Source organism: Lacerta agilis, chromosome 11, assembly GCF_009819535.1.
Source record: "Lacerta agilis isolate rLacAgi1 chromosome 11, rLacAgi1.pri, whole genome shotgun sequence".
Lineage (NCBI taxonomy): Eukaryota > Metazoa > Chordata > Lepidosauria > Squamata > Lacertidae > Lacerta > Lacerta agilis.
In genome coordinates this window covers 1,549,233-1,565,816 of record NC_046322.1, presented here as the reverse complement: position 1 = coordinate 1,565,816, position 16,584 = coordinate 1,549,233, and the positions used below count along the sequence as shown (strand labels likewise).

Here is a 16,584-nt window from a genome sequence, read left to right as displayed (position 1 = left end):
CAGGATGGGTGACACCTGGCTTGAGAGCAGTACATGTGAAAAGGATCTAGGAGTCTTGGTAGACCATAAACTTGACATGAGTCAACAGTGTGATGCAGCAGCTAAAAAAGCCAATGCAATTCTTTCTAAATATGATTCGGAAAGATAAACAGACAAAAGGAATTAAAGTGGGAGAGAAGGAATACAAATTACGTGCCTTCGCGGACGATTTGATGCTATCCCTGCAAGAACCAGAAGGCAGTGTCCCCAGAGCCTTGGAATTAATTGAACAATTCGGACTTGTAGCTGGCTTCAAATTAAATAAGCAGAAAACCAAAGTTTTAGGTAAAAATTTGAGTGCAGAACAGATCCAAAGAATTCAAGAAGCCACAGGCCTCAATTTTGTTAAATCTGTAAAATATCTAGGTATCAATCTCACAAATAAGAACTTGAACCTGTATAAGGATAACTATGAAAAATTGTGGATGGAGATAAAAAAAGATATGGAGATCTGGACAAGACTTAAATTGTCGTTAATGGGAAGAATAGCAGTGGTTAAAATGAATGTCCTACCAAGGATGCTGTTTTTATTCCAAGCCATACCAATTTTGGACAAACTAGACTGTTTTAAGAAATGGCAAAAGGACCTATCGAAATTTATATGGCAGGGCAAAAAGCCAAGAATAAAATTCAAGATTTTAACAGACTCTAAAGACAGAGGAGGCTTTGCCCTGCCGGACTTAAGGCTTTATTTTGAAGCTGCGGCCTTTTGCTGGTTAAAGGATTGGTTTAAACTAGAGAACGTTGATGTGTTGGACTTGGAGGGACATGATAATATGTTTGGCTGGCATGCATACCTTTGGTATGACAAGGTTAAAATCCACAGAACTTTTAAGTCTCATATTGTTAGAAAATCCCTATATCAGGTTTGGACTAGATACAAAGACTTGTTTGAGAGAAAGACTCCTAGATGGATCTCTCCAGTGGAGGCCAAGGCATATAAGAGACCGAATATGTCTGCAAACTGGTTAAGATATATGGACATATTGCAGCAGGAAGGGGACTCTTTTAAGCTAAAAAGCTATGATCAAGTAAAAAGTCAGGTCCCCGACTGGCTGCACTATTATCAGGTTTATGAAATATTTAAAATGGACAAAAAAGTTGGTTTCCAAGTAGAAAAATCAAAACTGGAAACAGAACTGATAGAATCGAACTTCAAAAACCTTTCCAAAATGTATAATCTTCTGCTAGAGTGGCATACAAAAGATGAACTGGTTAAATCCTCAATGATAGATTGGGCAAAAGATGTAGGACATAATATTATGATGGATGACTGGGAGAGATTGTGGCAAAAAGGTATCAAATTTACTGCTTGTCATGGTTTAAGAGAAAACATAATGAAAATGGTTTATAGATGGTATTTGACACCAGTTAAGATTGCTAAGATGAATACCAAAATGTCAGATGTATGTTGGAAATGCAAACATGCGAAAGGTACCTTTTTTCATATGTGGTGGTTGTGCCCAGCGGTAAGTGCTTTCTGGGATAAGATTTATAATGAGCTTAAGAAGGTAATGAAAGTTACCTTTTGTAAGAAACCAGAGGCATTTCTTCTGAGCATAACCAATGAAGAGATACCCAGTCAGGATAGAGTGTTTTTTATGTATGCCACAACAGCAGCTAGAATCTTATTGGCAAGAACATGGAAAGGTGAAGAGATACCAACGGTGGAGGAATGGCAGATGAAGATGATGGAATACATGGAACTCGCAGAACTGACCGTCAGAGTCCGGGACCAGAGGGAGGGGAAGGCGTCGCAGGAGTGGAAAAAATTTAAAGACTATTTAGTTAAATCAGTTAAACTGAATATTTGAGCAGAATTAGACAGAACATCGGCTTTGGTAGATATGTGTCAGATATAAATGGTAAGGGGAATTGTTGTTATGTGAAAGATGTATGTGTCAAAATATGTTAAGATAGGTCGTCAAGATAAGATACATAGTTATTGAGATATTTGACTAAGTAAAAGCTAAGTATATTAAAATTTGGGTAAATGTGAATCGAACAATATATAAAGCTACCTTGAAGAAGTATTTGTTTTTTTGAAGACAGTGGAGGGAACGGGGGAAGTCCCCAAACAGAGAAGTTAGAAACAAGAAATATACAAAGATAGATATTGGTTAAGGTTTGTATATGTTATCTTTATGTTTTTATTGCTGTTATTGTTTCGAATGTTGATTATGTTTATTGTTGATTATGTTTAATGTTGATTTTGTTTTTTATTGTTTCTTATGTTTTGTGTTGATGTTGTACCTTGTTTTCTCTTTGTTTTATTGGAAAATAATAAAATCTTATAAAAAAAAAAAAGCCAATGCAATTCTGGGCTGCATCAATAGGAGTATAGCGTCTAGATCAAGGGAGGTAATAGTACCACTATATTCCGCTCTGGTCAGACCTCACCTGGAATACTGTGTCCAGTTCTGGGCACCACAGTTCAAGAAGGATACTGACAAGCTGGAATGTGTCCAGAGGAGGGCAACCAAAATGGTCAAAGGCCTGGAAACGATGCCTTATGAGGAACGGCTTAGGGAGCTGGGTATGTTTAGCCTGGAGAAGAGAAGGTTAAGGGGTGATATGATAGCCATGTTCAAAGATATAAAAGGATGTCATATAGAGGAGGGTGAAAGGTTGTTTTCTGCTGCTCCAGAGAAGCGGACACGGGGCAATGGATTCAAACTACAAGAAAGAAGATTCCACCTAAACATTGGGAAGAACTTCCTGACAGTAAGAGCTGTTCGACAGTGGAATTTGCTGCCAAGGAGTGTGGTGGAGTCTCCTTCTTTGGAGGTCTTGAAGCGGAGGCTTGACAGCCATCTGTCAGGAATGCTTTGATGGTGTTTCCTGCTTGGCAGGGGGTTGGACTGGATGGCCCTTGGGGTCTCTTCCAACTCTAGGATTCTATTATTCTAATCATCAGAAAGGTCTTCCTGAGGTTGAATTGGAATCTCCTTTCTTGTCACTTGGAGCTGTCCTCCAGAGCAGGAGAAAACAAGCATGTTCCCTCCTCCATGTGACAGCCCTTCAGATATTTGAAGGTGGCTATCATATCTCCTCTCAGTCTCCTCCTCTCCAGCTCCTTCAAGTGTGCCTCCTAAGGCTTGGTTTCCAGACCCTTGATCATCTTGGTTGCCCTCTTCTGCACACCTTCCAGCTTGTCAACATCTTAAATTGTGGCACCCAGAACTGGACACAGTATTCCAGGTGTGGCCTGACCAAGGCAGAAGAGAGCAGGGCTATGACTTTCCTTGATCTGGACACTAGACTTCTGTTGATGCAGCCTAGAAGAGCATTAGCCTTTTTTTTTGCTGCTGAATCACCCTGTTGACTCAAGCATTATCACCATACTTGAGAAAAGAGTGATGTAGCTTTGCAGCTTGTCCCAGGAGAAAATGGCTTTATGTGCATGGGTTGGGGAGTCCTAAAACCTAAAGCTTCTGTCATTTGATTAGGGACTAGAGCCATGCCATTGCTCCAACAGGAAACATCCGTGTGTACAACAGTACGCAAGAGGTTCTCTGAGGTTACTGACGTTTTACACAGGGCCAAAGTGCTTCATTTCTCTGCAGCTGACTTGTGCTATTCTGTTAGCAATTTCTAATCCAGACATTACCAGCATATTTCGCTGGCTACAGGGCAAGTTTGGAAACTCTGCTGTACCCAAACTGTTGGATATCTCAATCCAAGGTCTTTTGGCGGGACCTTAAATCTGACCTTCCTAGCAGGACAATTTTAACAAAGTTAGCTAAGACAGTTTGCAACAAGCCAAAATCTGTCCGATCTGAGTTGTCCTGCCAAGTCGTGCTTAGATTAGGCAGACAGCTCTTAAAAGGCTTTTTCGGATTATTTTGGGAAACTGCACGTCCTGGTTAAATTGACCAGGACAACACAAAATGGGGAGGTGACATTTTGGAACTGCTTTGGTCTTTTCCCATCTCGAAATGGAAGGGCTGGCAGAGAGGCGATTCTTGGAATCGGCTCTAAGCGATGCCTGCACTGAGTCAGCTCATGCACAAAGGCGAATCCAGCCTCTAATCTTGGAGAAAGAAGAGGCACAGAAAGAGGACAGTTGGGGGACTCATCTGAACAAGCAAGTGAGCCTAAGGAGAGTGTGTGAGCATCTTGGAATTTGGGGGAAGAGTCTTCAGTAAGAAAGCAAAAGCCCCAGCCTCTGAGTCGTGTCTAATAATTATTATTATTATTATTTTACTACCGTATTTTTTTGCTCCATAAGACACACTTTTTTCCTCCTGAAAAGTATGGGGAAATGTCTGTGCGTCTTATGGAGCGAATGCATGGTCCCTGGAGCCGAATTGCCTGGGGGCCAAAAGCAGATCGTGCTCTTTTTTTATTTTACAAAGAGAGAAGGGGGTGTTGAAAGGAAGCTGCTGAACAGCTGTTCAGCAAGTGATGGGGAGAGAGATAAGGCTCCCTTTCCAGCCCCATCTCCTAGCCCAGGCCTCCATTGTTGAATGCAGAGGGAGGCTGTTTGTTTCCCCAGCGACATGTGACTGGCTGATTGGATTATCTGTCTGGAAACTGTAGAGATGGCTGTAGGACTAGAAGCTGCAGAACTGTGAGTTGAACCCCATAAAAAACAGGGATTTTCCTCTTTGAAAAAGAAACTGCACCACTTCCAGCTGATCCTCAAAAAAGCAGGGCTTTCCCCCTTTCCTCCTCTAAAAACTAGGTGCGTCTTATGTTCAGGTGCATCTTGTGGAGCGAAAAATACGGTATTTATGCCGAAGTGTGCATGCACACGAAAGCTTATACCAAGAACAAACTTAGTTGGTCTCTAAGGTGCTACTGGAAGGAATTTTTTATTTTATTTTGTTTTGACTAAAAACAGAATCAAACTAAAAGCTTCCCTAAACAGGGATGCCTTCAGATGGTTTTCTAAAATTCAAATAGTTGTTTATTTCCTTGACATCTGTTGGGAGGGCGCCACCACTGAGAAGGCCCTCTGCCGGGTTCTCTGTAACCTCGCTTCTCGCAGGGAGGGAACCACCAGAATGTCCTCACCTCAATGAACGATGGGGGTGGAGACGCTCCTTACTGGGCCAAGGCTTTTGCCAGTCCCTGGTCAGTTTCGTCAAGTGACCGGTTCAGTTGCACCTGAGCTTTATTCCTGAGCTATAAGCAGGTTCCTTCTGCTTCCCAGTCATCTAGCAGAGTCTTCCAATCCTCCAGCGACCCCTTCCCTTGACTGACAACGCCTCTTCATTCTCCTTCTAGTGATGGAGCTTTTCACCCATGCACGTGGGGCATGCAGATCAAGGGTCTTGTGCGTTACCTGTGAACCCCCTTCCTAGTCCAAATACCATTCACATCCATGGTTCCAGCATCTCTCCTCTCCCTTCGGCAATGACTAGCAAAGCAGGGAGATGGAGGCCCAAGTTCTGCTTGCTTTGCAGCAGTCCCGGCTGATGCTCCTTTCTTGCGTTTGTTAGTGGAGATTGTGATTTTGTTTCTATTGTCCAATTCTGATTTTGTTTCTATTTTATGTTATTTTTATTTTTATTTTTTTAAAAACAGAGTTGGTAGCGCAGGTGATAGGACCTGAGCTGAGGGTAAAATGGTTCACTGTTGCCCACCCACCCTGGCCCCAATCCAAGCAACTTATTTTCCAAAGCTAATGATTCGGGAAGGCTGCTACTGCCATTATTCTGGAAGTACCAATTTTGTGAGCTTTCTTTTAAAAAAATGAACCATAAAAGGGCCCAGAAGTGGCCTAGTATTAGGTGTGAACTGTGCAACTCACTCATTTATTGAGTGTATAATCGGGGGAGGTGGAGCGGTTATCTTGTGAAAATTCCCTGCGGCGGAAAAGCCCCTCTTTTCAAGGTTGACGGCTGAGCAGCAATGGATAGGGTAGGGTTGGAACTTTAGGGAGAGTCATGTGGAAAGAGGTGCACTCCATCTCAACTGGCCTTCCCCAACTGGTGCCCTCCAGATGTTGCTGTACTACAACTCCCTCCAGCCTCTGCCAGCACAGCTGCTGCAGCCGTGGCAATTGGGGGTGCCAGTTCAGAAACAACTGGGGGTGCGACAGGTTGGGGAAGGCTGATCCAAATGATGTGCAAAGCAATTCCCTGCGGTCAGATATAGAAAAGCATTTCGCTGGATGGCATGCAATCCCCGATACATTTACCCAAGAGTAAGCCCTGTTGTGGGGGACGCCTGTGGCGCTGTGGGTTAAACCACAGAGCCTAGGGCTTGCTGATCAGAAGGTTGGCGGTTCAAATCCCCGCAACTCCCGTTGCTAAGTCCCTGCTCCTGCCCACCTAGCAGTTCGAAAGCACGTCAAAAGTGCAAGTAGATAAATAGGTACCACTCCAGCGGGAAGGTAAACGGCGTTTCCGTGCGCTGCTCTGGTTCGCCAGAAGCGGCTTAGTCATGCTGGCCACATGACCCGGAAGCTGTACGCCGGCTCCCTCGGCCAGTAATGTGAGATGAGCACAGCAACCCCAGAGTCAGACACGACTGGACCTAATGGTCAGGGGTCCCTTTACCTTTAAACCCTGTTGGATAGCTGGATTTGCATACACCAAAGAGGTGTTTTTTCCCCTGTCATCCAGAAAATACTGTATCTGTTTGTCTGTTTCTCTATTGTTTGGCTCTCATGCCAGTTAACGCTCTTCAAAACCTAGCTGGGTTGGGTGCCATCTTTGCCAGGCTAGGAATGCCAATCAAGATGCTCTCAGGCGCTTGTCATGGCTTCCAGGGGGCACTTGGCAGCTCCCTAAGCTGTGCCATCGGAAGTTTGGGCAACTGCGCTTCCGTGCGAACACTGGGACACTGTGAACTCAGCAGCAGCAGCCCCCCCCATGACCCTCCCCTTCTCCCCCTTGCAGGTGGAGCTGTCGGATGGGACGACCCACATCATCACCGACGCCTACGCGGGCAAGGAGTACATCATCCAGGTGGCAGCCAAGGACAACGAGATTGGCACGTGGAGCGACTGGAGCGTGGCCGTGCATGCCACGCCCTGGACCGAGGAGCCCAAGCATCTCACCACGGAAGCCCAGGGAGCAGGTGAAGCCATGGAGATGCCTGAAGAGGAGGGTTGTCCGTGGGGAAGGGAAGAGGGAGCTGTTTCTGGGGAGGAGGAGGAGGAGGAGGTCTCCCTCAGGCAAGGCTAGTGCCAGGGATGGAGTCAGGTGACACAGAGGCCCTTAACCAGGGGGCGGCAAGGTTTACTGGCAATGGGGCAGATCAATCCCACGGAGATCGTCCGTGGTCTGGACTGGCGCAGCGCGATGCTGGAAATTGGGCCTGCACATGCCCAGACGCCGGAAATCACGCCTGCGCAGAAGCGATTTTTGGTGTCTGGTCATGCGCAGACGCAATTTCTGGTATCTGCACATGCGCAAATGCAATTTCCAGCACCACTTGGTGAGTCCCTGCACTGTGCACGGGGGACTTGCTGAGCGGGCGGCTCGTGGGCTGGTAAAACAGTCTTCGTGGGCCGCATCTGGCCCATGGGCCGGAGGTTGCCGACCTCTGCCTTTAACGGTGAAGTTGCCTCTTTATTCAAGAAAACCAGGTACAGCTCAGCAGCAGTGGGTCTTTCCCCTCTGGAGCAGTTGGTCCCCGCTTTCCATCCTTTCTCAGGCCCCTCTTCTTCCAGATGTTTCCCAAGCATCTCAAACTGCATCTGCTCACCTCTGGGACCTTGTTGTGCCCTTCTTATTATCCTGTGATTTCTTGGAGACCAGGGCGGAAGGGGAACTTGGTGCAGCCAGAGAGGGAGGCTCCCGGGATTATTCAGCAGCCTCTTGACACACACACCCTTCTGCTTCATGCTGTGATTCCTGCATGTTCGGGGGTTGGACTAGATGACCCTCTGAACCCCTTCCAATTCTTCTGTGCTTCTGCGTAGCCTGTTCTGTAGACCAGGTGGGAGATTCCGCATCGGAACAAAAGCGGTTGGAGGGTGGCAGTCAGGCGGGCCACATCCCCTCTCCTTCTGCGGGTGCTGATATTGTCTGCGCCTGAGGCCCACCAGATCTGGAGTCCTCGGCCAACAGGGAAACAGGTCCCAGATGTGGCCGACATCTGGGAGGTCCTGTAGCCAGCTTTGAAAGTTGAGGAACTTGCAGTGCATGGCTCACCGCAGCCAGCCCTGTAACACCCAGGGTTCCTGAGCGCTCCCACAGTTGCTCAGAGATAAGGAGTTTTGCAAAACAGCCCCTTCTTTCCATGCCAAGGATGGGCAATGCTGGCATGAAGGACTTTCAAACTTTTGCAAGAATCCATCCGTTTGCTTTGGAAGGAAAGTGGTGGGCTCCCCTTGGTCAGCTGGGTGCTTCCCTATTGGGTGCTGTGGGAGTGGGCTTCCTGGTCTGCCAGGGGGCTCAACGAGAGACCCTTCCCAGGGCTATGATTCTGTGTCCCCAAGGAGTTTCTGCCCTGCTTCCTTTGGAGCGGCTCTTCCAGGGTTAACACGCCCATTTTGAAGGGCAACCACAGAAGGGGAGAGGGCTCCTGCGTTCGAATCCTGCTTGCAGGCGTTTCCCATTGGGACATCTACATGGCCACTGTGGGGAGAGGATCCTGGACTAGGTGGGCCATTTGGCCTGATCCAGCAGACTTCCTTTATGTTCTTATGTGAGAGTAAAAACATCTCTGACTACCTGAGTGGTGCCCCTAGCACCCCAAAGTGGTTTTTCCATTGGGGTGCTCATTTCTTAAGCTCTGTGCTGTGTCTCTTTTAAGTGTTTCTGGCTGGAACACCCTTCATTAGGCTTGCAAAAACCTCTCGACAGCCCCGCCACACAAGGCCTCTTCCTGACAGCTCTCCTCCTTCAAAAGCGGTTCTTGCTCCTACCGACACCCCCAACAATAACAGCACTCCTGGCCGAGGAGATAGGCTTGCACAGATCTTCACAGGTTTATCAAAGGAGATGAGGTCCTGCAGTGACTTTTCCTTCCTCGCACAAGGCATTATCCGTGTACGGAATTCCAGGCCCCAAGACACAGCGATGGCCCTGAAAAGGAGTCGCACTAGTTCAGAGGAAGTTGCTTTGGGCTTATCCAGACTTCCTCTTGTCCTGCTTTCCTCTGGAGAAAACTGCTCTTTAGCACTTAATCAGAGCAAACAGCCATCCAGGTTTTCTGTGGATTGCTGTTTGTTCTGATTCAGCACTAAAGAGCAGGCTTTTTTCCTGGGAGAGGAGTGGGGCAAGGAGAAAATGACTCAGACCCATGCTTTATAGGCAGAGAAGAAGAGAAAGTGTGGTCAAGGCCTTTGGCTGGCCCAGCCTAGTACTGTCTGCTCTGATGGGCAGCTGCTCATTCTCCTGGGTTGTCTCAGGCAAAGAAGGGTAGCTGGCTGTATCCTTTTAAACTGGAGATGCCTGCTGGAAAGGAGATTCTGATTAAACATCAGGAATAACTTTCCAAGGGTAAGATCTGTTCAAGAGCAGAACAGATTCCCTTGGAAGGTGGTGAACTCTCCCTTGTTGAAGACTTTTAAGCAGAGGTTCTCCATTGTCTCCTGAGACAGTTGTTTGCCAACAAGGATGCCCAACGGTAAGGGATTGTTCAGCTGTGAGTTGGACTAGATGACCCTTGGGGTCCTTTGCATGATCCTGCATGCAAATCCCATGCTCTGCCCATGGGGCTAAAGTCCCTCTCCCATCATGGAGGCAGAGAGGCATATTAATGGCTGTGAACCACGATAATTCAATGGAACTTCCTTGTTCAGATGCAGTCTACCTCTAATGCTATGGATGGAAGAAAGATCAGCCAGCCCCATGCTCTTCTTGCGACCTTCCCAGCGGCTCATGGCAGGATCAGAACACAGGATCAGATGTGTTCTGATCCTGCAAAGCTGCTCTTCCACCTACCACTTGCCAGTTAGCTATGTTCTCCCCACCAGGAAAGGGCAGCAGGGTTTCAGGAAACATGGGAGCCAGAACAGGCCGTGTGCTTCGCAAAATCTCTGGCAAAATGCACTGTCCAGTGTGGGTTTTTGTAGCAGCACACAACGGGAAGCCTGTTAGCGAGGAAAGCCACAAAGTTAACAACTCTCTGTTTCTAGGAAAGAGCTGGGCTGGATTCCAAGTGCATAATGTGATATCAGCCTCTGGCTTCCCAGAAGCAGCCGTGCAGCGTCCAGGCTGGTCCCCTCAGCTGGCACCGGCGCTCGCGGGGTTGGGAAATCGAGCAAAAAAAATAAATGCTGTCCACTACTAGGAAAGCACTGGGAGGCATGCCAAAGACCCTTGGGGCGTCTGGTTGTGTGCACATACATGGGGGAATGTGCAAATTATCGGTGCTGCCCGGCTGCACGACAGCCTGTGTAGAGACAGCATGTTTCGGCACACCAAGGGGGTCAGCTCATAGGGGCTGCCATGCAGGTGACATCACTGGCCCTGCCAGATTCGGAGAATAGCCGCATAAACCCGGACTGTGCAACATGCTCCCCTCTTTGGTGCTGTTCAGATCTTTAAGGTGACCATTGGTGTGTTGGGGACAGGCTGGGGTCTCTCGGTGCCTGATATGTCTTTGGATGCCCCTTCGCCCAGAAATGGCCAAAGTCCAAGCCTGAACATTATTCCCACCTTTCCTTGGGCTTTCTTTTATGCTTATAGGAAGCAGGTGGCGCTGGGTCTAAACCGCTGAGCCTCTTGGGCTTTCCGATCGGAAGGTCGGAGATTCAAATCCCCACAACGGAGTGAGCTCCTGTTGCTCTGTCCCAGCTCCTGCCAACCTAGCAGTTCGAAAGCACGCCAGTGCAAGTAGATAAATAGGTACCACTGTGGCAGGAAGGAAAACAGCGTTTCTGTGCACTCTGGCTTCCATCACGGTGTCCCGTTGTGCCAGAAGCGGTTTAGTCATGCTGGCCGCATGACCCGGAAAGAGATCTGTGGACAAACGCCGGCTCCCTCGGCCTGAAAGCGAGATGAGTGCAGCAACCCCAAAATCGCCTTTGACTGGACTTAACTGTCCAGGATTCCTTTACCTTTTTACCTGTTAATGGTTAAGCAAGTCGCTTTCAAGAACTACGCTGAATAGTCACATCAGTGCAAGACAGCGGATTTCAAGACCGGAGATATTTTGCAAATGTCACATGCTTTTTAATCTTTTTCTCTACCTGTTCATTGGTTTTGATTGCCTTACACTGTTACTTTGGGCTCAGTTTTTGTTTTCTTAACATGGGCGTGATGAAGTGTCCCCGTGACATCACCCCAGCTCGTTAGGGATCATGTAGCCAGCGTCACAGCGCAACATACCCACTTAGCTTAGGTTGTGTGACTATTGTCAGTAACAATAAATGTGTGCCTCCCCCCCCACCTAAAAAAAAGGCCAAACAAGTAACTCTTTGTGACCATTTGCCTCCAAGAAAGATTGAACAAGGGAATCAGTGATGGTCAGTATCCTGAAACTTGGACTTTAGCGTGAGCAGAGACTGCCCTCTGGTGGCCATGCGGCTTGGCCTGCAAGTAGGAAGGGCAGCAGGCGTCTTCGGAAAAGTTCATTGCTACGCTGAGCCCCATTGACGTCAATGGCATTAATTGCTCCCCTAACGAAGGCCGTTTAGGAATGTTCCCCAGTGGGTTGCACTTCCTCATCTGTCGCTTTGTGGTCTCGGTGTGGTGCTATGGAAATTGCACCCAACATTATTATTAATATTACTCGTTCCATTTTTTTTATAAGAATTTATTGGCATTTTCATAACAAAACATAAACCCACACCCACACCTACAAATATAAACCAAATACAAACATAGCCAGGATTCTTCTTCTTGTTTACATACATAAATAAAAATTTCTAGTTCCAAATCTTGACGGTTGACTTCCCCTGCCTTTTCACCTTCGGTTTTAAATCCAGAATCTACTTTAATAACATCATCTCACTAAAATTAAATTCATTTAAAGAAAATTCAAATCTAAACAATTATCTTAATCCATAATAATTAATAACAAATCTTTAGATCTTAACACATTATTCTATATCAATCTATACGAACTTCTTCTATCCCTTAAACTGCTGCTAATAACATAAAATTCAAAATATCCCTTTTCTTGTTAAAAATAAAATAAAACTTAAAGTCTTAACCCTCCGATTTCAGATTACCATAACAAACCATTTAAATTTTACACTTAATACTTCACCCTATTCCCCCTCTGTCCATGTCCATTTCCATCTATCACCGGAACCAATCCTCCAATTGTTCTCTTTTCTTATACGTCCACAGATCCAGACACAGTTCCCAATAGACCTTGCATCGAGCATCAGGGTACGCAGTTCATCTTCTTTCAGCTTCTCCGATTCAATGTTACATTCTTCTTGTATTGTAATATCTTAGTTCTTTGTCCCTCACTCCCGAGCTCTCACCTCGGGGGCTGGATATAACAGTTCTTGTCGTCCCGGGGCTGCCACCCCCAAAGGACGTTCCTTTTTCCCGGAGTCGCCAAAACCATCTCTCTCCAATCTTCAATACTCTGGTTTCTCTTCAGATCATATAAATCTTTCGCCCTTTTACTCGTTCCATTTTTATCCTGCCATTCCAACATGGGTGTGCAGGGCAGAGTACATTCTCGCTCCCTTCACAACCAACCCTGCCAAGTAGGGCTGGGTGAGAGGCAGCAGCAGCGTTGGGTTGCATGATGCTGGGGAGGATTTGTTTTTTGTTTGGTTTGTTTTTTTTAATAAATATCAACTTTATTTAGAATTTAGATTCAACAATTTCACCATGAGTTTAAAACCTTTCACAGATACAAATACAAAGGAATTGCAACAACCACAAAAGGTAAAAAAACAAAACAAAACAAACAAACAAACACAAACAACAAAAATAAAAACCACAAAAAGTAGAAAAGGGGGAAGGAAAAAAGAAAAAAGAAAAAAGTAAGACTAAGTGTATAGTCATGTAGGTAACTTCTTCCAATGCAAGAGAGATACAAACAAAGGAAACCAAAAGCAGTAATTAATTCTAGTTACACATTATTCAACTTTTAAAAATCTTTCCTATATTCCTCCTGCATTGCCGCAGTTCCATACAAAATAATCTATACAATTCCATACAAATAGTCTATACAGTGACTTCCACCTTCCATGCAGTACTTACTTCAAATTCATCCTTCCGTCTGTTTTTAAATCATTTTGGCTGAGGGAGGATTTGAATCTGGGTCTCTCCCCAGGTATAGCGTGACCCTCTCACCACCCCGCCACCAGGCTTCAGCCTGGCACAGAAGCCATCTTTCACCCCTTCCCCCCTTCTTCAAGCCTTTTTGAAAGGTGTTATAATAGCCAAATATCTCAAGGGATGTTGGGTGGGAAATGGAGCCGGCTTGTTTTCTGCTGCTCCAGACGGGAAGAGAACCCTGAACCGATGGATTCAAATGGACAAGAAAGGAGATTCCAACTCAAATTCTTACATTCTACTCAGGGATTTCTGCCTTGCAAGCAGTTACCCTAGAGGACCCTTGGGCCCCTTCCAACTCTGCAATTCTCAGTCTCTCTGACCATGCGCAGAGTGCGTTTCTCTCACCGCCAAGTCCCCTTGGCTCGCTTTCAGACGCTGCGATTAGGAAGCGGGGCTGGCATGCCGGAAGGGATATTTGGCCGGGCAATTTCAGCTCCAGCCCCTGTCTGCTTGGAATAATTCCTGTCGGTTTCTCCTTCCAGGGCTGGGCCTGAGAAGTCAGCCGCATGTCTCTCTGCACCAGAGCACTGTACACAGGGCTGGATTTACGTATAAGCAAAACAAGCTATAGCTTAGGGGGGCCCCCCCAAAAATTAAAGGAAAAAACCTGGATGTACATATCCCAAAATATAAGATAAAAACAAATGAAATAAAAGCTACATACAGCAACCGTGTTTTGTGTTGTGTAGCCTCCTATGATGTAAGTCATGGGCCCCTCCTGCTAGCCTGCTCCCTAAAATATCACTGCTTTGCTCCTTTCTATATATAGGGTGCCGACATTCTGCATGGACTGGTTTGCAGGGCAGAATGTATCATGCAGCTGCAGATTGCAGTGCAGCCCAGTTGAATGTAGGTCAAGCTTTGATAAAATACATACCATATTTTTCACTCCATAAGACACACTTTCTTCCCTACTAAAAGTAAGGGGAACTATCTGTGTGTCTTATGGAGCGAGTGGTGGTCCCTGGAGATGAATTGCCCAGGATCCAAAAGAGGATCATGCTTTTATTTTACAAAGAGAAAAGGGGGGGTTGAAAGACCCCGCTCAGCAGCTGATCAGCAAGAGATCGGGAGAGAGATAAGAGTCCCGGATCACTTTCAGCCCCGCCCTCCATTGTTGAATGTGCTGCAGAGGGAGGTTGTTTGTTTCCCAGTGACATGGGACTGGCTGATTAGATTATCTGTCTGGAAACTGTAGAAATGGCTCCTTTCCTTCAGAAGCTGAAGAAATGTGAGTTAAACCCCATATAAAAGGGGCTTTTCCTCTTTGCTTTTTCCCCTTTGCAAAAGGAGCTTTGCTTTTCTCCCTTTGCAAAAAAGCTGCAAAACTTTTAGCTGATCCTCAAAAAACCCAGGGCTTTTCCCTTTGCAAAAAAGCTGCTAAACTTTTAGCTGATCCTCAAAAAAACAGGGCTTTTAGAGGAGGAAAACCAGAAAAAAAAATTCTGTTTCCTCCTCTAAAAACAAGGTGCGCCCTATGGTCTGGTGCGCCCTATGTAGCGAAAGATGCGGTACTTTGTTTTGTGCTAATGGCTTTAGATACCTATTAGGTCCATAAATTACCATGCAGCATATATTCAACACAAAAAAAGCGACAATTTGTTGTTGACAAAAGACAGCTGGACATATAAAAGGCCCCGTTACCTTCAGGAGCTGAGGGCCTCATCAAACCTAAATCCAGCCCTGACTGTACACGACTCCATGGGGCAAGGAGAGAGGGGGTCATGGGGGCCACTGGACGCCCGCTCTCCCTGTGCCCCTGGCATTAACCCCGTTCCCTTGCTTTTCCCCTCTCCTTCAGAGACAACGACCACCAGCACCTCAGCGTTTGTGGTCCCCACCACCAGCCGCATTGGGAACTCTGAGGAACAAGGCAGCGATGGAGCCGTCGCCCTGTCCTGGGTGCCTGGTCTGCTACTGGTGGCCTTTAGCATCCACTTTATTTAGTGAGTGTCCTTGTGGGGCGGAGGGGGAAAGGGGAAAGAAAGCAAGGGGGGTTCTATGGGAGCTGGCATCGTCTGCCTTGGGAGACGCTGAAGGAGTCCGCCTTTGGGGGTGAGGTCAAGCGGTTGGGAGGTTGTGGCTGTTGAGACCGTGGAACTCTCTCCCTGTGGACTCTCCTTCCTTGGAGGTTTCTCAGCAGAAAGTTCTTCCTGGTGTTGGCCCCGTGAGAACAGGATGGGCCAATGGCCGATCCAGTAGTCTCTCTGTAGGACCTTGTGGTAGCCTTTTCCTCCTCTTTGCATTTGCCCAGTCCCTTTTTAAAACCACCTGGGTCTGTAGCCATCACTGCCCCCAGTGGCAGTGAGTTCCAGGGTTTAACAAGAGGTTTAACAATTTGAATGGCTGCCTCAGAGGTTGGCCAATTTGGGAACAGGATGCTGGACTCGGGGGGGGGGGCACTTCTTGTATTCACTTTTTCTTTCCCTCCCCCTTTCCTCTTAGACTCGGCCTCAGAGCCCCGCTGAGGGGTCACCGACTCACCGGAACGTCTGTCTTTGCTTCTGTTTTGCACATGGTCTGAAGGACGTGTTCCGTTTCTCTTCATCGCTGCACTTCCCGGAAGGCCAAGCCCCCCCCAAAAAAAAAAGATCTGAGGGGGCCCAGGCTCTCTGTCCACCCATCCGCCTGTCACCCAACCAACCACAAACTTTCCTGGCCTTTGCAAAGCTGCCTGAGTAAACCTTCAAAAGGACAGAGGAGCTCCTCCCTCCTCCTCGCACGGAAAAGAGACAGGCGGGAATGTGGGGTGGGATCGGGGGCGTCGGGGGAGGAGAAAGGCAGGCCTGAAGTGGGGAGGGGAGGGAGGGAGGGAGCAGCAGCCTGGAGCACCAGCGTCCCCGGCCCCGGGTTCAGATCATACAGCTAACCACCACGCCAAAGACCCTCCGCTGGGCATGCTTTCGAACCCGCAGGCCCGATTCCTGGACACAGGAGCGCGCCAGACGGACGGACAGGGCGGCTCCGGGAGGGGAGGCCATGAACCTGACGCCGAGGGGGACTTCCCCGCAAGGCCGGTGTCCTCTTCCTCCCCTTCCTCCTCTTGGCAGCTTGTGAGAGAACGAACCTTTGAGCCCTCGGCTAGGCAGGAGAGAGTGGAAAATGCCCAGGGAGGCATCGCGGCTCTGCCCCACCCATCATGGTGGGGGCGGAATAAAGCAAGCCCCCCCACCGGGGGCCACGAGACCGGTGCCTCTAGGCGGAGGGGGGGGGTCTTTGTTTTTTAAAAGAAACCGTTTTGTAACTGTCCCACCGAGGGGAAACGTTGGGAGGGAGTCCATCTTGGAAAAACACACGCTCACCCCTTCCCTCCAACCCCATTGTAGCCGTGTGCCCCTTCCGTTTATACAGAGAAACTCCTTAGGTTTGTGTATTGGTCTATTATTGGGGA

At 47.5% G+C, this 16,584-nt stretch overlaps 1 protein-coding gene across 1 annotated transcript in view; it reads left to right on the top strand.

Moving 5' to 3' along the window:
- Window positions 1-15,895, top strand: part of LOC117054844 (ciliary neurotrophic factor receptor subunit alpha-like) — a 37,543-nt gene extending 21,648 nt beyond the window's left edge. The window contains exons 4-6 of the mRNA XM_033164014.1: window positions 6,891-7,071; window positions 14,995-15,139; window positions 15,639-15,895. Coding sequence (XP_033019905.1) covers window positions 6,891-7,071; window positions 14,995-15,139; window position 15,639 — 327 coding nt within the window. The 3' untranslated portion in view covers window positions 15,640-15,895. The remainder of the gene's footprint in view (window positions 1-6,890; window positions 7,072-14,994; window positions 15,140-15,638) is intronic.
- Window positions 15,896-16,584: the final 689 nt, after the last annotated feature.